This window comes from Gobius niger (genome assembly GCF_951799975.1).
Source record: "Gobius niger genome assembly, chromosome: 20".
Classification (NCBI taxonomy): Eukaryota; Metazoa; Chordata; class Actinopteri; order Gobiiformes; family Gobiidae; genus Gobius; species Gobius niger.
This window is the reverse complement of record NC_136871.1, coordinates 594,226-619,767: the sequence shown is the minus strand read 5'-3', so window position 1 is coordinate 619,767 and position 25,542 is coordinate 594,226. Positions and strand designations below refer to the sequence as shown.

Genomic DNA, 25,542 nt, shown 5'->3' with positions numbered 1-25,542 from the left:
TTTGTCATAATTGAAATCACGATTATTCAAACGATTATTTGTTGCCTTTAAAAAATCCATCAAAAAAGTGACAAAAATCCAGCAAAAGTGAAAAAAAAACCTGAAAAAAAAGACAAAAATCCATCAAAAAAAAAGACAAAAATCCATCAAAAAAAAGACAAAAATCCAGCAAAAAAAAGACAAAAATCCAGCAAAAAAAAGACAAAAATCCAGCAAAAAAGTGACAAAATTCCATCAAAAAATTACAAAAATCCATAAAAAAAGACAAAAATCCAAAAATTAAAAATTAGAATTTTTTTTTTTTTTTTATTAAAATTAAATTAAATTTTAAAAAAAATATATCGATTTTTTGCGATTATGCTAATTTTGTAATCGTTTACTGTTGTAATCGAAATCGTAATCGAATTTCGATTAATTGCACAGCCCTACTAAAAGTCATAATTACTAGTCATTAGGGTTAGGGAGACACAGAGTTACCACAGTATCTCTCATTACTAAGAGATACAGAGGTAATGCTCTTTGTAATGAAGGTCTTACTTCTATTTACTTTGATACTTTAAATGATAGTTTCTAGTAGTTACAGTGATACATCTGTGGTACTTATTGGTAATTCAAGGATACTACAGCAGCAATTCATAGGTAGTAAATGTGGTACTTCTACAAACAGAAGTAATTTCTAGGATGTGTGACTATAAAACAACAGAAAACAGCATTAGGGAAAACAAGAAGATTACAAAATTAGCATAATCGCAAAAAATCGATTAGAATTTTATTTTATTTTTATTTATTTAAAAAAAATAATCCAATTTTATTTTTATTTTTTTCCCAATTTGTTTTTTTTTTTTCCCTTTTTTTTTTTTTTTTGCAAAGCAGACTTGTGTTATTTCACGGCGCTGGGATTATTTTCCCTTCGCTTTTCCCGTGCCGTGGCTCATGCTTTTGTCTGACAAAAACAAACGGCGCTGTGTGATGATGTCATCAGGCCGCGCTGCACAGTTTGCTTGCGCAGGTGTGAGGGCTGGCCAGCAGGGGGCAGGTGTGAAACAGGGACCTCTCGTTAATCAAGGCAAACTTTGTCATTTTTTGGTTGGATTTTTGTGTTTTTTTGCTGGATTTTTGTCATTTTTTTATGGAATTTTGTCTTTTTTTTTTGCTGGATTTTTGTCTTTTTTTTGCTGGATTTTTGTCATTTTTTTTATGGAATTTTGTCTTTTTTTTTTGCTGGATTTTTGTCTTTTTTTTGCTGAATTTTTGTCATTTTTTTTATGGATTTTTGTCATTTTTTCTGCTGGATTTTTGTCATTTTTTTTAATGGATTTTTGTCTTTTTTTGCTGGATTTTTGTAAACATTTTTTGATGGATTTTTGTCATTTTTGATGAATTTTTGTCATTTTTTTGATGGATTTTTGTCATTTTTTTGATGGATTTTTGTGATTTCAATTATGACAAAAATAATCGTGATTATTATTTTTTCAATAATCGAGCAGCCCTACTTTAAGTACCACAATACCTAGAATTACCACTGTAATTACCACCATAAGTACCACTGTAAGTACCAAGAACTTACCGGCCCGTAGTGTAAAGTGTTACCGAAAATAATAACTGTCTTCTTATCAAAGGGCGACAGTGCGGTGCATAACGTGATTATTACATTTGGTATAAATATCTTCGGATGTTACGTAGCTGACATCACCGGGTCAATCAGGTTTGGCCACAGTGAACATGTCTCGATATTTCGGAGCCAAAGTCAGCGTTTTTCTGAGCCCCTGGTGTCTGGAATGAAAGCGTTTCTGCTCTACCATGTCCGGCGCCCCGGTGCAGACTGACCTCGCCGCTGGAACGCAGGCACAGTAAAGGTCTAACATGTCCGGCGCCCGGTGCAGACTGACCTCGCCGCTGGAACGCAGGCACAGTGAAGGTCTGCGTGTCCGAGCCCCGGGAGTTACTGCTGTGACAGACCAAAGCGACGGGATCTCTCCACTGAGGCGCTGTAACCGTGACCACGCTCCTCACGCACGTGTCGTTCACGGCCTCGTTGGCGATGGACGTGTTTGTAGATATTCCTGAAAACCGCCAGTGCATCTGAGGGGGCGGGTTCCCCTCGGCCTCACACACACAGCTCATCTGGGACGAGTCTCCGGTGCAGCTCGACGAGCGCAGGATCCGAGCGGAGACTGGAACCATGGCAGGGAAATCAGATTAATGCTCAGTTTTATCACTGTTGTCTCTGTTTGGGGTGTTTTTCTCTTTTAACATACAATTCAATTCAATGTTTTTCTTCAGATTTCAACAGGAAATGGAAAATACACAAACTTCCTTTTTGTGGTTCATCAAACACTAAATTATCCAGTCTTTTATGATTCGATGCTCAAAGGCTTAATCAGAATCATGTCATTGATCCCCACGGGAAATTAATTTTGTTTACGGACAAAAGTCTTGACTATGAAACAAATGCACCATTTTAAATATTATGTAATGCACCAAACTCAATAGCCCAGGAGCTGTTTACCCTTTAAGAATATAATGCATGTAAAATCTTACACTACAAAAAGTCAATATCAAGCATTGCCTTTAAATGACTTGAATTGAGGAAATGTTTCTTGTTTTGAGCGGTTTTCACTCATTTAGACACTTTTCCTGATCGGACCGAGTTTGCTTTGCTTGTTTGAGGACATTTCAGACCAGTTCTAGGGTAAATCTCGCTTGAAATAAGAAAGTAAAATTGCCAATGAGATGAGACCAGTTTTCTTTCCCCATTGGCAAAGAAAATGACCTGAAATAAGGACGAAATGTATCGAAACGAGTCAGAAACATCTCAGAACAAGTGAAATAATCTGGGACAAATGCCCAACAACTTCTTAACTCGTCAAAACAACTAAAATCTGGATTATTGTGCTCAAACTGAGATGTTTATACTGATCTAGTTAAATACTTTTTGCATAAGACACTCAAAATCCTCCTTCTTGCCATATGAAAATATAAAACAAACCAAACATTATGCTGTCATTCCTCCTCTCCCCGATCTTTTACATTCACGATTAGCAGGATCCCAAACAAATGAAGAGATTTCATAAAGGCCAGTCAGTTAAAGCAGTGCTAAGTAACTCTTCCCCCTAGAGGCCATAAGCGCCACTGCAGGTGTCGTAGCAAGTTATGATTTTTCAACTTATTAAAGGAACAGGCCAGCGTTTTTCCACACTGAGATATGTTCTTACCTGAGCTGTGACGAGTTCTTTAGGACCTGTCTGATCTTCAGTCACGTAAACACAGCGCAGACGGCGTTAGCATTTAGCCTCTCCCTCTCTCCTCTATAGCTCCAAAACAGGTCAAGATAGAAGCTACCAAGCTCTTCCACGTTTTCCCTATTTAAATATGGTTACGTGAAGTGTTCCACTACAAAGTATAATTACACACAATTAAACAATGTGGATTTTCTAAGTGAAGATTACTGCGCAGATTTCGAACTTGTGTTTTTTGTAAATTTTGTTGTTTTTTGTCATTTTTTTGTAAATTTTTTTGTCCTTTTTTGTCCTTTTTTTTGTCATTTTTTGTCTTTTTGTTATTTATTTTTTGTCATTTTTTGTCCTTTTTTGTCATTTTTTTTGTCATTTTTTGTCATTTTTTTATCTATTTTTTGTCATTTTTTGTCTTTTTTTGTCATTTTTTTTGTCATTTTTTGTCTTTTTTGTCATTTTTTTTGTCATTTTTTTGTCATTTTTTTGTCATTTTTTTATTTATTTTTTGTCATTTTTTGTCATTTTTTGTCATTTTTTGTCATTTTTTGTCATTTTTTTTGTCATTTTTTGTCTTTTTTGTCATTTTTTTGTCATTTTTTTGTCATTTTCCAACTACTCCTGGTATTATTACGCCTTACAATATAGTCCCCCTTTAATCCGCTTAGAAAATCCACATTGTTTAATTGTGTGTAATTATACTTTGTAGTGGAACACTTCACGCAACCATATTTAAATAGGGAAAACGTGGAAGAGCTTGGTACAGCTCAGGTAAGAACATATCTCAGTGTGGAAAAACGCTGGCCTGTTCCTTTTATTGTCTTGGAGAGTAAATACTACGCTGACAGACAGAGGGATATTGTGCATCCAATTACACAATTTTTTTCACTCAAACTTGGCTGTAAATACTGTTTAAAGTGACGTTAGCTTTGCCCGTTAGCCTGTTAGCTTCTCCTTCGTGATTCCATTAGTGTGTATTGGTGACTCCGGACCGGTGGCAGTCAAGTTGCAAACATGGTTTTCTGTCCAGAGACACCAGGGGGCGATGAAAGACCCTCCGATCATCCCATAAACACTTGTATCACCCCCACAGGGACTACGGGGAGGGTTTATTAAGGTAAACACGTTACTTAGCACGGCTTTAAAGTACGGTTAAAAACAGAACGTGAGATGTAATAATGACAAAACACAAACATTCAATCTAGTACAAAGTTTTGAACCTGTGCAAAAAAGGGTTGTTGAGTATTTTACATGTTGTCATTATTTCACACTAGCCTTTAGCTGCGAGATTAAAGCTCCCAGTGAAGGAACAGTGAGGGTGTTAGTGGAGGAGCCGCCCACAGCAGACGCTCCAGTCCGACTGTCTTCTCGATGTCCTTCACCACATCCTGAGCTGCCTCTTCATTTGTCTGAGACCCAGCAGGAAACCCCGCGGGGGCACTGTGTATGTGACCCATATATTCTGTGTCCCCCTTATATTTATGTCAGTATATCAGTCACCTTGAGTCTCTCTCTCTAAAACCAAAAAATCAGGTTAGAAATCTAGGCGTGATCCTGGACTCAGACCTGAACTTAAACAGCCACATCAAAGCAATAACATCAGCAGCTTTTTACCATCTGAAAAACATTAAGATCAGAGGAAAACTGTCAAAACCAGACTTAGAGAGACTTATCCATGTGTTTGTCTCCAGCAGGTTAGATACTGTAACAGCTGCTCACTGGCCTCTCTAAACGAGCTGTCAGAGCTGCAGAACATCCAGAACGCTGCTGCTCGAGTCCTGACAAGAACCAGGAAACACGACCATATTAGTCCAGTGCTCCGGTCTCTGCACTGGCTTCCTGTCACTCAGAGAATAGACTTTAAAACAGCTCTGCTTGTTACAAGTCTGTTCATGGTTTAGCTCCAAAGTACATCTCTGACATGTTAGAGCCGTATGAACCATCTCAGGGAGGGGCCTCCTGGTGGTTCCCAGAGTCAGGACTAAACACGCTGAGGCTAAGGCTAAAATCTGGAACAGTCTTCATGAGGATGTGAGACAGGCCTCGACTCTGACAATGTTCAAATCCAGGCTGAAAACAGTTCTTTTTACCAATGCATATGACTGAAAGTATTTTATCTGCACTCTCGCCTTTTACTGTAATTGATTAATTTTATGTTGATGTTTTTATTGATTCTATTTGTTTTCAACTGTGAAGCACTTTGAATTGCCTTGTGTATGAATTGTGCTCTACAAATAAACTTGCCTTGCCTTGCCTATATAAGAAAAGTTGATCACTCCCTCCTTATTGATCAGTAAATCTCTCCCAAATCACAATCATTTACTCCATTCAAAGGAATTTCTTATTATTTTACAGCTAAAATAACATGAGAAGTAACATCTAGCACTGACAGTCGGCTGAATACTGCTTTAAACTGGTGCATTTGTCCTAATAAATGTATTTTTCCAATCACAATGAACTGTTTTCATTGGACTTGTTATGTAGACAAGCTTTGGGGGCTCCGTGTAGTGCCTCTGAGGTCCCCCAGGGGGCCCCGGACCCCACACAGTTTGTAGATATTGAAACAGAAACACTCACAGTGCTGGTTCAGCTGCAGGGCAACAGAGCGGCCGGTGCCAAGTTCATTCTGAGCTTCACAGAAAATCTGACCCACGTTCTCAGAGGCTTTAACGTCTAAAACGGAGGATTTCCCGATCAGAGTGTGAACTCCCCGCTCAGCTTTGTACCAGCGGTGCTGCTCGGCCGCCGGGTTGGCGTCGCTGCTGCACTTCAGCGACACTGCGGTGTTTCTCGGTCGATCTGGGAAAACATTTCATATAAGGCTGATTTTAGATGTGGTTCAAACGTTCCTGTTTCTAACATCCACCGAGCCTTCAGGTTTTAGGATCTGTTCTGCCACACCCAAAAAACAATGAACAATAAGCTGCCACATGGGTTTAATGAACTGTTCTGATCTGGTGTTGCTGAGGTTGGTCAGGTCGAGGTTCAGCAACAATACGAGCCTGAACATCCTGAAGGACCAGGTTGTTCCATGGTTAGTGCTAGATCGTCTGCTCCGGAGGGACGGTCTGCTGTGAGTTTGTATAGATCTATGAGTTGGTTTGTCTAAAAATACAAATAATCCTAACCCTAATTCTTAAGGTTAAACCCCTTAACTCCCACGTGAACCGAGCACATTTTCTCCAGTTTGGCTTTACCCCAATCCAAAAGCTTCTGTAAAAAAGCAATAAAACAATGATGGAAATGTGACAAAAAAGTGAGAAAACATTGACAAAAAAAGGACGAAAAATTTATGAAAAAGTGGCAAAAATGTCACAAGAAATTGACAAAAAAATTGACGAAAAATGTATTAAAAAATTACGAAAAAATGACAAAAATGTGACAAAAAAATGACAAAAAATTGATAAAAAATGGATGAAAAAATGACAAAAATGTGACAAAAAATTGATTAAAATTGACGAAAAAATTGACGAAAAAATGACAAAAATGTGACAAAAAATGAGAAAAATGTGATAAAAAATGACAAAAAAAAATTACAAAAAAGTGACAAAAAAAATGGATTAAAATTGACGAAAACCATTAACCATTAACCATTTCCCTGGCCCTAACCTTAATTTGTGTCATCATACGTTTTCACAGCAGACTGTCCCTCCGGAGCATACGATCTAGCACTAACCTTGTTCCATCTGCGGGTTTCTTCTTCTCTGATAGATACAGGAATCGCCCATATATGGTCATGTTTGAAAACAGTTAAGGGGAAAAACAATTTTGAGAAACATCTAACCTTTCTCAAAACTACTTTAACAAACGCTGAATTATGAATAAAGTTTCTACTAAATAAAGATACAAAGACATGGGGAGGAGCAAAGTGGTTCAACAGCCCATAAACACATGAATAACGGAGAATGCTAACTTGATGCTACATGTTAGCATCGTGCTATAGACACAGACGCATCTCGTCATAGAAGGGGGCGTGGCTTCGCCGAGGGGGAAATAGAATCTTTTGGGAAACACAATTTTTCCCTCTTTTTAGCCATTTTCTGGTGGAATATGAACTTATTTATCACATAAATAAAGTCAAGTGTAAATCGGGCCCAGATGGATATTTTCTCACAGCAGATTGTTCAGTAGAAGTGAAAAAACAGCAGTTGTAGCCGTTCTAACCGTTAGCATTAGCCCGATGCTAACATGTAGCATCATGTTAGCATTCTCTGTTATTCATGTATTTATGGGCTGTTGAACCACTTTGCTCCTCCCCATGTCTTTGTATCTTTATTTAGTAGAAACTATATTCATAATTCTGCGTTTGTTAAAGTAGTTTTTGAATAATTAGAGAAAATATACATTTTTTCCAAATTGTTTTCCCCCTTAACTGTTTTCAAAAATGACCATATATGGGCGATTCCAGAGATGCCGTCTGTATCTATAGTTAGCTAGCGCTTGCTATGACTGCAGTTTTTTCACTTCTACAGAACAATCTGCTGTGAGAAAATATCCATATGGGCCTGATTTACACTTGACTTTATTTATGTGATAAATAAGTTCATATTCCACCAGAAAATGGCTAAAAAGAGAGAAAAATTGTGTTTCTCAAAAGATTCTGTTTTCCCCGTCGGCGAGGCCACGCCCCCTTCTATGACGAGATGCGTCTGAATCTATGGCAGATTCTAAGATGACAATGCCAGGGTAGGGCACACAATGCAAAAGAGACCATTATCAACTTTCCATGATATAAAGACTTGTGACTTACATTTGACAGCAGGCCTCAGCGCTGCACTGACCAGCGACACGGAGCCGGAGCCTCGGCTGTAGGCGGCGGAGCAGGTGATGCTCCTGTCGTGGTCAGAAGCAGCAGCAGTGAAGCTCAGAGTGGACACTTTGACAAAGGTCCCGTCCTGCTGCTGCTGCAGAGTCTCCTGAACGTCCCCCGGGACAGAGCTCCAGGTCAGGGCGGGAGGGGCAGACGGACAGGGCGCAGGGGCGGAGCACTGCAGGACCACGGACTGACCCTCCGTCACACTCAGGGTGGACGAGGACAGGGCCGGGGCAGGAGGAGCCTCTGCCAGACGGGACGGAGAGAAGGTTAGGACTGTTTGGCTCGTGTTGGTGTCGGGCCCTGATGACTCAGAAAAAGCATCTGCTGCAACATCTTATTATGCAAGTCCAGTTTCACTTCATTTAGTTAAATAAAGATTGTGCAATAATGTTACTCATTCTCTAATAATTGTTTCATTTTGCAATAACTTATTACATAATGATGGAAGTTTTGTGGTAACATTTTACAATAACAATATTAAGCTTTAACCCTTTCTGTTATGGTCCCGGTATTTGGACACCAGGGGGCGCCTTCCAACCTTCTCAGTGTAAATGTGAGTTGACTTTCTTCAGAGTGAGACTTTAGGTCAGACATGAGTGACAGTAACATGAGGCTAAATACAGTGAGCTCTTTGTTTGCAGTAAAAAGGCTGAGGCCTCATTGCTCTTCAGGCACAGACTGAGAAGTGAAGAAGGAAGTCATGGAGCTTCTGCTTTAGACAGAACTTCAGACTTCTGCTGTAAGTGGACAATTCTGAAACTGAAGTATGTAGTAAATAAATAATGAAATGAAAGTTCTAATTAAAAGTTAAATTATTTTTTAAATCACACAATTGGCTTGTTGCGCGGTGTGGCTATGCTAGTTCCTCTGACCTGAAGGTGTGAGCGCCTGGACTTCCTGTCTGTTTTCTTTTCCTGGAATAATAATCATGTTTTCCAAAGATGATGTTGTGGGCGGTGAGTTCCCGGTCGATGATCATTTACTGTGAGTTCAAATCTTTATGTAACGAGTTCAGAGGAGACGCCTGTGATCATAAAGGATTGATAGTTTGTCTTGAAGCTAAAGGCTAACATGCTATAAAAGAATATATATAAAGGCACTATTTCAAGTTGTGTAATGCCTTAACCCCTTAACTCCCACCTGAACTGAGCACATTTTCTCGACAAAAACAATGATGGAAATGTGGCAAAAATGTCACAAAAATGTCACAAGAAATTGACAAAAATGTGACAAAAATGTGACAAAAATGTGACAAAAATGTGACAAAAAAATGACAAAAAAATGACAAAAATGTGACAAAAATGTGACAAAAATGTGACAAAAATGTGACGAAAATGTGACAAAAAAGTGACAAACATTTGACAAAAATGTGACCAAAATGTGACAAAAAAATGACAAAAATGTGACAAAAATGTGACAAAAATGTGACAAAAAAATGACAAAAATGTGACAAAAATGTGACAAAAAAGTGACAAAAATGTGACAAAAAAATGACAAAAATGTGACGAAAATGTGACAAAAAAGTGACAAAAAAATGACAAAAATGTGACAAAAATTTGACAAAAAAATGACAAAAATGTGACAAAAATTTGACAAAAAAATGACAAAAATGTGACAAAAAAGTGACAAAAATGTGACAAAAAAGTGACAAAAATGTGACAAAAAAATGACAAAAATGTGACGAAAATGTGACAAAAAAGTGACAAAAAATGACAAAAAAATGACAAAAATGTGACAAAAATGTGACAAAAAAGTGACAAAAATGTGACAAAAAAATGACTAAAAAGTGACAAAAATGATGGGGAAAAAATGTGACGTGAGGAAAAAAGTTCCTCTCGGTTCAGGCGGGAGTTAAGAGGTTAAATTAGCCTTTAGCTTCAAGACAAACTCCCTGATCCTCACAAACATATATGGAAATATTTGTACCAGGAACTCACTGGTCTGAGCTCATCTTAATGGAAATGAACACGAACAGGAAGTACTAGCGCCCACAGCTTCAGCTCAGAGGAACTAGCGTAGCCACATTGTGCAACAAGCCGATTGATGCTTATAAGGGTTGAAGAAACATCCATAGATATGATCTGCTGTAAAGTCATGTTTGTCCCAGTTCCTCTGAGTCGTGGTGGGTCATAGTGGACCGTGTCAGATGTGGACAGGACTGTGGTAGATCTACTTTTACTTTGGAGAAAATAGTTACTATAGAAACTGTTGAAGAAATGAACCTCATGAGCTTCTTCTGTAACATCTGTCCACATCAGTCCTGCTGCACCACGACTCAGAGGAACTGGGTCAAACATGACCTACAGCAGATACACATGACCTGGGTTTGTTTCTGTAGAGCGAGAGTCACTAATAATAACAGTGACATTTCAATCACATAAATTCAGGCCGAGGCGACCAGGCCGCGGGAGGTGTTCCAGGCATGTCCTAGTGGGACAAGGCCTCGTGGAAGACCCAGGACACGGTGGTGGGACTATGTCTCCGAGCTGGCCTGGTGTCGCCTCGGGGTCCCCCCAGAACAGCTGGAGGAGGTGTGTGTGGATCGGGAAGTTTGGGCATCTCTGCTGAGACTGCTGCCCCCGCGACCCGGCCCCGGATAAAGCGGAAGAAAATGGATGGATGGAAATTCAGGATTTTCACACTTACTGTCAAGGAAAAATCAAATTTCAATCTTTTGTTGTTAAATCCAGCAGAAGTGTAATGTTCTAAAGCAGAAGCTCCATGACTTCCTTCTTCTCTTCTCAGTCTGTGACTGAAGAGCAATGAGGCCTCAGCCTTTTTACTGCAAACAAAGAGCTCACTGTGTTTAGCCTCATGTTACTGTCACTCATGTCTGACCTAAAGTCTCACTCTGAAGAAAGTCAACTCACATTTACACTGAGAAGGTTGGATGGGCACCCCCTGGTGTCCAAGTGTGTCCAACTACCCGGAGCAAAACTGCCTCCTGTTCAGGGGCTCTAGAGTTGAAGAGGTTAAATCTGGAGTCACCCCTGGGTGCCCGCGGGCACTTGTGACTCGGTATGAGTTTAAAATAAAGCTATTTTAATATAATATGGGGTCAATATCCTATAAGTGAACAGTGCACGTTTAAGTCTTTAGGGTTTGTTTTTAACTGGTCGCCCTCGAACAACTTAATTCTCTTAAAGTCGCCCTCAGCTGAAATAAGGCAGGTGACCCCTGGTTAAATGATCAGCTCAGTTAAACACTAATCAGGAAAAAAACGTCCTTATTTGGTGTCATCAAAATCTGGGAACAATGACTTCACATTTTGAGGAAACGAGTTCCTCAGTTCCACATGACCGCCAAATATGAGCTATTTACAGCTTTGGTTATTGTCACCTAGAAACCAACACTCCACACAGCAACCACTGCACTTCTTCCTTCTCCTTTCCCTGGTGTGCGGCATGTTTCATAAAGTCATTTTTTACCCAGACCCTAATCTTAACATTATTGTTTTTTGTTGTAAATATATATACATGAGGGTCCAGTGTACGCCTTACATACACATACACACTGCCTATAGGCACACACATACACACATACACACATACACATACATAAATATTCATCCACATATCTACAAGTGTATATATACCGTGCACATACCTGTACACACATAAACCTGCATGGTACATGGGTGCAATAAAAGAAAACCAACCAAACTGAAAACAAAACCGAGTGAACCCAATTCTAACCCTAAAACCACATCTTGCCCCTCAAACAGTCCTTCAAATAAGTCAGGACCACCCGATATGTCCTCACTTTGTTTGTTTGTAATTCATGCAGTTCTTATATTTGAAGAGTTTCGTGGCGCTAGGCTAGTGCAAGGCTAGTGCATGTCTATGGTATCAGCTAGCCTGCATTAAAAACAGCCTGACCCGCTCCACAGAGCACCTGAGGCAAATCACTGATAACACCACCATTTTGCATTTAAAATAACTTATATTTGAGCAGCATCAGCTACGCAGCGGCGGAGTGATCTGCTAGAAAATAGTCCCTCAAAATGCGATCATTCATGTGATGCAGGTCAGTTATATTCCAAACATTAGACATGTATATGGTTAGTCTGGTGTTATCAGTGACTCAGGTGCTCTGTGGAGCGGGTCACACTGTTTTTAATGCAGGCTAGCTGATACCATAGACATGCACTAGCCTAGCACTAGCCTAGCGCCACCTAACTCTTGAACTGTATGAATTACAAAAAAAATATCTCCAGAAATCAGCAACACTCTGGATAACGAGGAAATGAGGCCCTATGTCAAACATCCTGAAACATCCCTTTAATCCTAACCCTTGCCCCAATCTTAACCCAATTCTAACCCTAACCCTAAAACCACATCTTGACCCTCAAACGGTCCTTCAAATAAGTCAGGACCACCCGATATGTCCTCACTTCTCAAAAATGTCCTCACTCTGTTGGTTAAAAACTCAAACTGGTCCTCACAATGTGGTAATTACAAGAACACAAGCACACACACACACACACACACACACACACTCACACTTTTACAAAGCTATTAAAGCCGCCCTGCTAACATGTGCAGACCCTCTTCAGTGAGTGTATGTAGCTGCTGTAGCTGCTAGCTCGCCATGTTAGCATTAGCAAACGTGTTGCGATTAGCCTGTTTATTTATTATGGAATCCTGACTGTCTGACAGAGATAGCATGGCCGTACAGCGTGACCCAGTATGATACATTCAGATGCTTTTACACTGTGATCTAAGAGTATTTCTACAGTTCTGGCTCGTTTACCCCTGTCCCAAACAGGCCTGCTGCCAAAGGCGTGCTGGGTAATCGGGAGAGTCGGGACGTTTCCCGGTGGGACGCCATACTTTTGGGCTGCCAGAAAACAAAATCTATTAATAATGGACTTGAGCAGTTGTTGTATTCCAGGCCCAAAGGCTGTACCTGGTGCAGCGGGAGCCTGGGCTGCTGTTTCAGACAGAAATAAAGTCACACAAACCTATCAAACTGGACTAATGAGGCGTTGGAAAGGAAGAACTTTCACCGTGCGCTGGAACAGGACGTTAAACTGACTCAGAGCAGGGTCAGAGTGTCTGTGGAGGAGCGAGGTCACAAACACCAGACAGGTACGCATCAACTCGTGCCCCCTCTGGCAGCAGGTCCAGCACAGAAAAAATAAAAACATAAGAGAAAACAAAAAAGAACAGACAACAGAACCTCGATTCCTTTTAAGTGCACATCATAAAGATTAATATTGTTATCATGAGCACCGATCAGGCAATACAATATACTTCATGAATAAATGCAGAGTGTGTTATGTATTATTCATGCACATTGACACAAGTAATGCTACATGGGTTGTGATGATGATGTGACAAAAATTTGATAAAAAATTGACAAAAAAATGAAGAAAAAAAAAAGAAAAAAAAATGAAGAAAAAAATAGATTAAAAAATGACAAAAAAAATGACAAAAATGTGACAAAAAATGACAAAAAATTAGATTAAAAAATGACAAAAAATTGACAAAAATGTGACTAAAAATGACAAAAAATTAAATTAAAAAATGACAAAAAATTGACAAAAATGTGACAAAAAATGACAAAAAATTAAATTAAAAAATGACAAAAAATTAAATTAAAAAATGACAAAAAATTGACAAAAATGTGACAAAAAATGACAAAAAATTAGATTAAAAAATGACAAAAAATTGACAAAAATGTGACTAAAAATGACAAAAAATTAAATTAAAAAATGACAAAAAATTAAATTAAAAAATGACAAAAAATTGACAAAAATGTGACTAAAAATGACAAAAAATTAAATTAAAAAATGACAAAAAATTAAATTAAAAAATGACAAAAAATTGACAAAAATATGACAAAAAATGACAAAAAATTAGATTAAAAAATGACAAAAAATTGACAAAAATGTGACTAAAAATTACAAAAAATTAAATTAAAAAATGACAAAAAATTAAATTAAAAAATGTCAAAAAATTGACAAAAATGTGACAAAAAATGACAAAAAATTAGATTAAAAAATGACAAAAAATTGACAAAAATGTGACAAAAAATTAGATTAAAAAATGATGATGATTATGAATAACAGTAATACTAACATGGCAATAAATAACGCATAAGGAATAATAATAATAAATGTATACACTTGTTATAAAGTGTAACATACTGTGATTGTTGACTTAATGTAATGCATTGTTGCATTTGATGTAAATATGTAACCATATGTTATTATTGCAACCACATTATTATTGAAGTAAATGGGTGGGGTGGGAGTTAATAAGCTTTTCTTCTTCCCACTCCTTTTCGAGCTAGAATGCTGTTTTTTTTGGGTACTTATTATTATTGTTTTTTCTCGCTTTTGTGTCTGTTTTTGTGTAGCTCGAAATAAAATATTCAATCAATCTAAGCTCAGGTAAGAACATATCTCCGTACGGAAAACGGTGGCCTGTTCCTTTAAGTTAAGATAACGCAGCAGTGTCGGCGGGAGTAAATAAGTGACAGAAGAAAGGCAGGTGAGGCAAAAAAAAGAAAAGAATGAAAGGCAGTGACCAGTGTATATAATGTGCATCAAAAATATGCACATCATATACACTGGCTACGGAGACGTCCAACAATAACTGTGCTCTAGGCTGGCGCTCTACGAGGTGCACAAGTCAGAAGACGCTATCGTTCCATATCGCAGTGGTTCTCAACCTTTCAGAGCCGCGACCCCCATTATAACAGTTAATAAGGATCGTGACCCCCACCCGGGTCAGACCATGGGAAAAACAGGGACATTAACCCCTTAACTCCCGCCTGAACCGAGCACATTCTCTCCAGTTTGGATTTACCTCAATCCAAAAGCTTCTGGAAAAAAGGGGAGAAAATAGCGACAGAACTGAGACGAAAACAATGATGGAAATGTGACGAAAAAGTGACAATAATTTGATAAAAAATTAGATTAAAAAATGACAAAAAATTGACAAAAAATGACAAAAAATGACAAAAAATGGATAAAAAAATGAAGAAAAAATGAAGAAAAAAAAGACAAAAAAATGAAAAAAATTAGATTAAAAAAGACAAAAAAATGACAAAAAAAGGATTAAAAAATAACAAAAAATGACAAATATGTGACAAAAACATGAAAAAAAATGGACAAACAATTGACAAAAATGAAAAAAAAAATGATGTGAAAGTTACAAACATGAGTTGAACACCCAACAAACAAATGATGGAAAAAAAATGTGATGACGTGAAGAAAAAGAACAAAAAGAAAAAGAACAAAAATGAATTACATTTAGAACAAATAACAGCCTGTTTGCTACGACGCCATAATAATAATATTAAAATACATATTTTTTCTATATGCTCTGGCGACCCCCCCACATTTGTCTCACGACCCCCTAGTGGGTCCCGACCCCCAGGTTGAGAAGCCCTGCCATATCGACCAACCAGAGCTCTCCGCTCTCACAACTCGGGGCTAGTGATTCCTCGAGTCTCCAAAATCTCTGTAGGAGGCAGAGCCTTCAGCTACCGAGCTCCCAGCCCACGTTAAAGAAGCAGACACAGTCCCAACGTTTAAGACCAGGCTCAAAACGTACCTTAGCTCATGATCAGGTCAGTTAAGTAAAGCTCTGACCCACAGCCTGAAGTAAAGCTCTGACCCTCAGCCTGAAGTAAAGCTCTGACCCTCAGCCTGAAGTAAAGCTCTGACCCTCAGCCTGAAGTAAAGCTCTGACCCTCAGCCTGAAGTAAAGCTCTGACCCACAGCCTGAAGTAAAGCTCTGACCCACAGCCTGAAGTAAAGCTCTGACCCTCAGCCTGAAGTAAAGCTCTGACCCACAGCCTGAAGTAAAGCTCTGACCCACAGCCTGAAGTAAAGCTCTGACCCACAGCCTGAAGTAAAGCTCTGACCCACAGCCTGAAGTAAAGCTCTGACCCTCAGCCTGAAGTAAAGCTGCCTCAGGAGGAACACTGCTGTGGGACGTACGGTCCACTGAGCGCTATCCTCTTACTGCAGACAGATACAACATTTCCTTTATCTTTAGTCTGTTCATTACTATTCACGAGTCTCCTCTTCCACTGGAGGGCCTGTCTAGATCGAACGGAGGAACCCGGCTGAACGGAGGAACCCGGCTGAACGGAGGAACCCGGCTGAACGGAGGAACCCGGCTGAACGGAGGAACCCGGCTGAACGGAGGAACCCGGCTGAACGGAGGAACCCGGCTGAACGGAGGAACCCGGCTGAACGGAAGAACCCGGCTGAACGGAGGAACCCGGCTGAGCGGAGGAACCCTGCTGAACGGAGGAACCCTGCCTACTGGAATTGGACACTGAGGACTGGACGATCTTGGTCTGCTCAGGGACTCCCATCGGCCCTGGGTCTATATGGGAGTGGATCTCTCCTTCTGTGGTTCTCCCCGAGGTTTCTCCGTTTCCCCTGTGGGGTTTTTGAGTTTGTCCTCGCCGTGCTGGAGAGTCTAAGGACACGGGAACGACGTGCAGCCCTGTGAGATGTTGGGCTCTACAAACCCATGGATTGGTTGATTGATTGAGAAGATGCTTGGGCAGGTTTAATCATAAAACTCTCAGGTGGAAGTAGGGCTGCTCGATTATTGAAAAAATAATAATCACGATTATTTTTGTCATAATTGAAATCACGATTATTCAAACGATTATTTGTTGCCTTTAAAAAAATCCAGCAAAAAAAAAGACAAAAATCCAGCAAAAAAGTGACAAAAATCCAGCAAAAAAGTGACAAAAATCCAGCAGAAAAGTGACAAAAATACAGCAAAAAAGTGACAAAAATACAGCAAAAAAGTGACAAAAATACAGCAAAAAAGTGACAAAAATCCAGCAAAAAAATGACAAAAATCCAGCAGAAAAAAAGACTAAAATCCAGCAAAAAAATGACAAAAATCCAGCAGAAAAAAGACAAAAATCCAGCAAGAAAATGACAAAAATCCAGCAAGAAAATGACAAAAATCCAGCAGAAAAAAGACAAAAATCCAGCAAAAAAGTGACAAAAATCCAGCAGAAAAAAGACAAAAATCCAGCAAAAAAGTGACAAAAATCCAGCAGAAAAAAGACAAAAATCCAGCAAAAAAGTGACAAAAATCCAGCAAAAAATGACAAAAATCCAGCAGAAAAAAGACAAAAATCCAGCAAAAAAGTGACAAAAATCCAGCAGAAAAAAGACAAAAATCCAGCAAAAAAGTGACAAAAATCCAACAGAAAAAAGACAAAAATCCAGCAAAAAAGTGACAAAAATCCAGCAGAAAAAAGACAAAAATCCAGCAAAAAAAAGACAAAAATCCAGCAAAAAAGTGACAAAAATCCAGCAAAAAAGTGACAAAAATCCAATTAAAAAAAGACAAAAATCCAGCAAAAAAATGACAAAGTACGCCTTGATTAAAGAGAGGTCCCTGTTTCACACCTGCCCCCTGCTGGCCAGCCCTCACACCTGCGCAAGCAAACTGAGCTGCGCGGCCTGATGACATCATCACACAGCGTCGTTTGTTTTTATGTCAGACAAAAGCACGAGCCGTGGCACGGGAAAAGCGCCGTGAAATAACACAAGTCTGCTTTGCAAAAAAAAAAAAAAAATGTGGGAAAAAAATAAAAATAAAAAAACATTTGAAAAAAAAATCCAGCAGAAAAAAGACAAAAATCCAGCAAAAAAAAAAGACAAAAATCCAGCAGAAAAGTGACAAAAATCCAGCAAAAAAATGACAAAAATCCAGCAAAAAAAAAGACAAAAATCCAGCAGAAAAGTGACAAAAATCAAAAATTAGAAAAAAATAAAATAAAATGTGAAAAAAAAAAATATTGAAAAAAAAAAATATTGAAAAAAAAAAATATTGAAAAAAATATATATAATCGATTTTTTGCGATTATGCTAATTTTGTAATCGTTTACTGTTGTAATCGAAATCGTAATCGAATTTCGATTAATTGCACAGCCCTAGGTGGAAGTGATGTCCCAGCGCGCCCCTGCTCGCTGCGCATGCACAAAGTGACCGGACACTCATTTCGGAAATGAGGAATTGAGAACCACTGATTTAGGAAGCCCCTAGAATAGAAAAACGAAATGCTCTTACCTTTCACTTTTATGTTCAAACTCTTCTCTGTGAAGGTCCATTTCAGGGGGTTGTCGCACTCCACCCTGAAGAAGACCTTTCCCGCCTGCTGCTCGCTGATGTCGTGGACCGTTGTGGTGCAGTTGTTCTGGGTTACGTTTCCGCTCGTCGCTCTGGTAAACGCCACAGTCTCGTGAAAGTTTTCGGCCTTCATCCACACGGCCGCGCACTGACCCTTCAGGCCGTCCCTGTACTTGTCCTGCACGGTGAAGGAGCAGGGGATGGTCAGACAGGAGCCTCGCCAGACCTCCATCTCACTGGGCAGAGCGACGCCGAACTCGTCACCGTGAGCTCCTGTGAGCGCAAACAAACACGGCGTCCAAATGAAACGATGTTCACGGGGGAATAAAGATTAACAAACACTCACTGTGCAGGAGGAGGCCCACGAGCAGAGCATTCGTGAAGAAGAACATCTGGAAACAAAACAATGTCTTTTCAAAACAAAGCGAGGGAAAGGTCCAAAGTGCTGCACAAAACGGTTGATGTTACAGATAATAAACACAAGTATCTGCTCAGATCTTTTCCCAATAGCCATGATAATTCCTCACTTTACTTACTGTTTGTCCAGCTGGTCACAGGCAAAGGAGACCACACTCAAACCACTAAGATCCGTGTATAATCAGGCTTTAAAGGCACTCGATAAAAAAACACTTCATCATCATCACTGCAATATCCTGAGTAAGTACAAACTGCTCAGTTTTGACAATCTAATTCTATACAATAATCTAAGAACTATATTCAAAATCACCAATAACGCAGCTCCACCACCACTGAAGAACTTTGTCAGACTTTGTTCTGAGCAAAATGCAAGAACTACTCGATCCACTGCAAACAATAACTGTGTCAAACCAAAAAGATCGTCGGCCTTTGAACAATGTGCCTTCTCGCTTCGCTCCATTAAACAGTGGAACGAACTTCCAGACAGTTTGAAACTGTCTGTGGATTTTAATAGTTTTACTCGAAATTTGAAAATATACATTTTAGATCATCAGCCATGTCAGCATTAATGAATGTAAACTATAGAGATTGTTTAGTTTTTTGTGTGTGTGCACACTTTTAGGAAAAGCAAAGAACGTATTTTCTACAGTGATTTTATTGTAGATTGGATTTATAGATTGTAATTGTAATGTTTTATGTTCACACCTGTCCAGGGACTGCGGATGGAAAACATCTGCTGAGCTACATCTGGTACAAACCATCTCCTCTTGTAAAGACTAATGGTTCTGTACATTGTCCCTGTTTCAATAAATAATGATAATAATAAGTTAGATTTAACTTAGAAGCTTTTATAATCTTTTCTATTAGTGAATTGTTTTTCTTTTTTCCCAGTGCAAAAACGTCTGATTTTACTGATCTAAACAAAGCAATATTCTAATTGTGGTGAGCAATATTACATGTAACCTAAAAATATGAAAAAAAAAATAGGAATAAAATCTTAAGACTAAAATGTCTACTCTTCTGTTCAGTTTTGTCCTTGTCTGTGTAATTATGTCATGAGGAGCACTTACTCTGTCTGCACTTCCCTCAGGTTTCTTCCAGTGTCGGACACATCGAGTGTTTCTGCTGATATTTAAAGGGAAGAGAAGTTCAGATTGCACCATCCCAGAAGCACTGAGCTGGTTTTTATGCAAATGAGCTGAAGGGTGAGAGGCCGACGGTCAGTGCAGGTTTCAAACGGTCAAACTCACCTTTATTTAGGCACTGAGCATCACGGTCAGCTCTGCCCCGCACTGAAAACTGCCCCGCACTGAAAACTGCCCCGCACTGAAAACTGCCCCGCACTGAAAACTGCCCCGCACTGAACTGTGAGTGATTTAAGGCCGTGGTTCCTTTATTATCCTGCCTTATCATCTTTATTATCTTACCCCTTGAGCCTCTCAGTGTCATCCATGTACCCCCGACCTCAAGAGTGTTGCAGATATTTAGAAAGTATTTACTCAAAAGTGGAATTTGTAAGAAAAAGGACAATGTTGCGTCAAAATAAAACTAAAATTCACCCAAACAACACATTTTACTGCAAAATATAGAAAAGATGAGATAATCCTTTATTGATCTCACAAAGGAGAAACTCACTTGTCACAGTCGGCGTCAGGAAGATCACTCAGAGTTAATAAAGTGCAGCTGATACAGAGATTATTGCACATGTTACTTCACAGTCTTATTGCACAGTCTGACAGCAGTGGGGATGAAGGACCTGCTCCGTCCTGCATTGAGGGTGTCTCAGTCTGCCACTGAGAGAGCTGCTCAGCTCCTCTACAGTCCCGTGCAGTGGGTGGGAGGTGTTGTCCATGATGGAGGTGAGCTTGGCTAACACCCTCCTGTCCCTCACCTCCTCCACAGAGTCCAGGGGGCCCCAGGACGCAGGGCTGCTCGCTCCGAATGAAAATATAGCTTTTCTTATAAAAAAACGATGTTCAATTCCCCCCTTTCTTTCAATCTGAAATAGTTCCAAGTGCCCCCTGCTAGGTCCTCAAGTACCCTTAGGGGTCCCCGTACCCCTGGTTGGGAAACACTGATTTAAGGTAGAAATAATAAACTTTAAAAAGTGTTTTCTCTGGGAAACCCAATAAGAAGCCAGAGGACGTCACAATGGCCGTGGGTCACACTGTGGCCCCCCTGGTTACATAAAGCATCATCCTGCTGTTGGCCCCCCATGACTGAGCCGCTCCCTCACCTGTATTAGTCACAAAGGACTGGAGACGTCCAGAGTGAATCAGTTACTACACGGACACACAGCTGTTTTCAGGCCACGCAGGGAAACAAATGAACATCGGACATTTTACACAAAATAAATCTACTGTGCATCATATTTATTTATTTATTAAATCATTTATATATTGGAGGATCAGCCCCATGAGATGCATCATCTCGTTTTCCAGGGGGTCCTCAGGATCTCCATCCATCCTGTTCTGACCCCGAGGCCACACCAGGCCAGCTCGGAGACATAGTCCCTCCAGCGTGTCCTGGGTCCACGAGGCCTTGTCCCACTAGGACAGTGGTTCTCAACCTGGGGGTCGGGACCCCCAAGGGGGTCGCGAGACAAATTTGGGGGGTCGCCAGATGTAGATGAAATGTACATATTTTTTTTAGTGTATATTATAATATTTTATTGTCGCATGTGTTTTTACCAGAGTGTCATTATATGTTATTATTTTAGCCGTTTTTTTCTTTGTTTTTCAGAAGTAAGTCGGCTAATCTCACGGTGTGACCCGTGCAGGGGGGTCACGAACCCCTTTAACTGTTACATTGGGGTCGCGGCTCCACAAGGTTGAGAACCACTGCACTAGGACATGCCTGGAACACCTCCCGCGGGAGGCGACCAGGAGGTATCCGGAACAGATGAGCCACCTCAGCTGCTCCTTTCAACGTGAAGGAGCAGCGACTCTACTCCGAGCTCCTCCCGGGTAACTGAGCTCCTCCAGCCACCCTGCGGAGGAAACTCATCTCAGCCGCTTGTATTCGCGATCTCGTCCTTTCGGTCATGACCCAAATCACATGACCATAGGTGAGGATCACATGACCATAGGTGAGAATCACATGACCACAGGTGAGAATCACATGACCACAGGTGAGGATCACATGACCACAGGTGAGAGTCACATGACCACAGGTGAGGATCACATGACCATAGGTGAGAGTCACATGACCACAGGTGAGGATCACATGACCACAGGTGAGGATCACATGACCACAGGTGAGGATCACATGACCATAGGTGAGAGTCACATGACCACAGGTGAGAATCACATGACCACAGGTGAGAGTCACATGACCATAGGTGAGAGTCACATGACCACAGGTGAGGATCACATGACCACAGGTGAGGATCACATGACCATAGGTGAGGATCTCATGACCATAGGTGAGGATCTCATGACCATAGGTGAGGATCACATGACCACAGGTGAGGATCACATGACCATAGGTGAGGATCACATGACCATAGGTGAGGGCGGGGCCGACAGACCGATACAGCGACCGCATCACTGCTGACGCCGCACCGATCCGTCTGTCCATCTCACGCTCCATCCGTCCCTCACTGAGAACAAGACCTGAGATACTTGAGGTCAGGACTCCCCACCGACCTGTAGAGGGGAAGGAGAACCATGGCCTCGGATGCGCCGAGAAACTCTGTCCATGAAAGTAATGAACAGAACCGGTGACAAAGGGCAGCCCTGTGGAGACCAACACGCACCTCAGGATCTCATCAACAGAAAACAAAACAGCAGAATTATGTTTTACAGCTCACCTCAGCGGCTTTCAGGACGGGTCAAATAGTAATGCTAAATAATGGTCAGGTAAAGGAAACTGCATCAGTATAAAGGTGTAACACAAATCAGAGTTTTGTAGAGTTCTGTCTTGGTATTTACATTTTCTTCCGTTTGCCGAGTTCTGAGTTGAAGCTGGTCATTCTATATTTTCCTTTTAAGGAAGTTGCGTCTGCACCAAAAGGTCAAGCTCCGGATGTGAGTAAATTCACTGTAAACGAAAGTCCAGAGCTGTAAGTTTTTCACTTTCATTCTGTCGACACAGCAGGTTTTTTTGTAGAAAATGCTGAGTTTGTATATTTAGCAGAAATTGTCCCTTTTGATTTCCTAAAACTCAAAAAGTGGAACATATTTCGGCTGTCGGTCGAATTATTTTGATACTGGAATGACTTTTTGTTCATTAACATGGATCTGCGGCCACTGGAGGTGAAGCCGAGAGAGAAACGCAGTCGCTAAAGTAGCTACAGGTCAAATGCACGAGAACAGGGTTTGTACAGAGGCAGAAGCAAGTTTATTTGTATTTTTGTTTTCAATATAACAAATGAAGATAAAGATCAACTTAACATTTAATTTATAAATGAAGACCAGTTGTCCATTAACAGGTCAGTTTCTTGCTGTTATTTGCCCCATGATGCACTTCTTTCATGTGATTTTTCCATTGGATGATGGAGGTTTGAGCAGAAGTCTTATTTTGCTTCTCGCCAAATACAGTTTGAATGAATCCTGTTGACTTTAGTAAAGTACTTTTCCTGGATAACTGTTTTATCCTCTTCCATCACTGGATCCATTCGAGTGATGGAAGATGATTCCTCAGGGTGTTTGTCACACACTTTTACACATTGTGTCACACAATATCACGCAGTGCTGGTCGGCTTAGAGGCGCCATCTGGTGGTGGAAAAGCATTGCAGCAATGAGCCTGAAAAAAGCAAACTCAACACTGACTGAGCTCAATTATTCTCATTCACAAATATGAACCAAATGGTCCGGATTGAGCTGTTTAAAGGAATAGGCCACCGTTTTTACATACTGAGATATGCTCTTACCTAACCTTAGTCGAGTTAATATATCCCCGTCTGGTCTTTGTCCGTGCGCTCACACATACGCAGCCTCTCCCACATGTCACATAGCTCCGAAAAAGCTCACGATAGAAGCTACCAAGCTCTTCCACGTGTTCCCTATTGAAATAAAGTTACGTCAAGTGTTTTCATGCAAAGTATATTTACACAGAAATGTAACATGTGGATTTTATAAGCAGATAAAAAGGGGAACTATATTGTGAGGCGTAATGATACAGGAGCACAGCGTCCGCGCAGTAACTCCTAAAGACTTCCCCGCTCACTTCCGTCAATAACCTTTAGGGTAAGTGAGGTAAGAGCATATCTCAGTATGTAAAAACGGTGGCCTGTTCCTTTAACAGCTGAGAGTTTAGAAAGAGGAAAAACTGCTCCGGATACTGAGAACAGAAACAAATGAATGATTAATGAGAGAAGTATCAGTGACACAACCTTAAAAATGACGTCACTGACCAATATTTAATAAAGGACAGTGATAATAATATGACACCAGAAGTATTTTTACCGTTTACCAGTGGATGTAAAGTCAAAAGACAATGATCTGAAGCCACACAGAAAACAGACCATGATAAGAAAATGTACCTTCCTCACCTACGGCCTCATTACACAAATAAAAAATGCTCCGCTCAAATATTCCACCAAATCCTGTCCTTTGGGTCATCTTCAGAGAAAGATGCCCTCGTGTCGCCTTCGCAGGTCTTTTTGTATGTTCTGGGCATTTGGATGCACGGTGACACCAGGGGGCGCCCTTCCAACCCTCTCAGTGTAAATGTGACTTTCTTCAGAGTGAGACTTTAGGTCAGACATGAGTGACAGTAACATGAGGCTAAACACAGTGAGCTCTTTGTTTGCAGTAAAAAGGCTGAGAAGTGAAGAAGGAAGTCATGGAGCTTCTGCTTTAGACAGAACTTCAGACTTCTGCTGCAGGTAAGAGTCATATCATATTCTGAAACTCAAACATGAAGTAAAAACATAATATATGGAAAAGTATTATTACAATTACAAAAAGAAAAATATTTGAAAATCCTGAATCTAATAAAAAAAACACATCTCGGCCCGTCTGCTGAGGGATCCTTCGGCCCTGGGTCTCTATAGCCTGTCCGTCCATGGGAGTGGATCTCTCCTTCTGTGGTTCTCCCCAAGGTTTCTCTTTTCTCCTGCCGGGTTTGTGAGTTTTTCCTCGCCGTGCTGGAGAGTCTAAGGACGGGGGACGCCTACGCCGCTCATCGCTGCCTCCTATTGGACATTATATTTGCCTGGATTGCCTTTGAATCGTCATATTTATTGCTCTGTTTTATTGCCTTAATGTTCGGTGCAGCTGTGAGGCCACTTCTGTTGTGATATTGGGCTAAACAAAACCATTACACTTAAACTTACATGTAAACATCCCACCCCCTGTTCCAGTTATATTGTTTTAATCCCTTAAATAGAGTCTAGTGCATTTAGGCCGGTCACCATAACACATTTGAAGTTCGATATATAAACGATATTATTGACTCTAATGATCCTCGATACTGTCGACTCAGAGGGCATAAAAATGACACTAAACCTTTGTTCTAAAAGTGCATCATCAGATCCTAAAACACCACAAGAGCTGCAATAAACATGAAATATAATGTAACTCAATCTGAATCAGTTAGAAATCAAAGTTTACAAGAAGAAAAATAGGGGGAAATACTGATAAATGTACAGACGATAAATATCGAGCCCAAAAATGTATCGTTTATCTGTTATTTATTGAACAATAAGTGGATAATAATCGTGACTAAGTGCATTTCCACATTATATCCTTATCTCATGGACATTGGAAGAGTCCAAAACCTTTTTCTAAAGTAAAGAGTTATCTGATGGCATCGTTTCTGAAAGGATTGAAAAGCGCCGTGACAGAAAGCTTTTATTGGTCTTCATTTTCTGAGTGTCCTGACTTTACCTCGAGCTCCTCCAGGCGAACAGGAACTCCTCTGGGACTCGCGCAGAAATCATCTGTGAAAACTCATTTCATTCTGGCGCAGCCTCCTCTTTCCCTGCTGTACCGTCCGGACAAAGACG

The 25,542-nt window shown here is 40.2% G+C and overlaps 1 protein-coding gene across 1 annotated transcript in view; it reads right to left on the bottom strand.

The window, feature by feature from the left end:
- LOC306979490 (sialoadhesin-like) overlaps positions 1-18,564 on the bottom strand; it is a gene marked incomplete at its 5' end in the record, with an annotated part of 37,880 nt that extends 19,316 nt beyond the window's left edge. The window contains 5 exons of the mRNA XM_079578448.1: positions 1,890-2,174; positions 5,811-6,032; positions 7,984-8,292; positions 18,113-18,445; positions 18,519-18,564. Coding sequence (XP_079434574.1) covers positions 1,890-2,174; positions 5,811-6,032; positions 7,984-8,292; positions 18,113-18,445; positions 18,519-18,564 — 1,195 coding nt within the window. The remainder of the gene's footprint in view (positions 1-1,889; positions 2,175-5,810; positions 6,033-7,983; positions 8,293-18,112; positions 18,446-18,518) is intronic.
- Between the last annotated feature and the right edge of the window lie 6,978 nt (positions 18,565-25,542).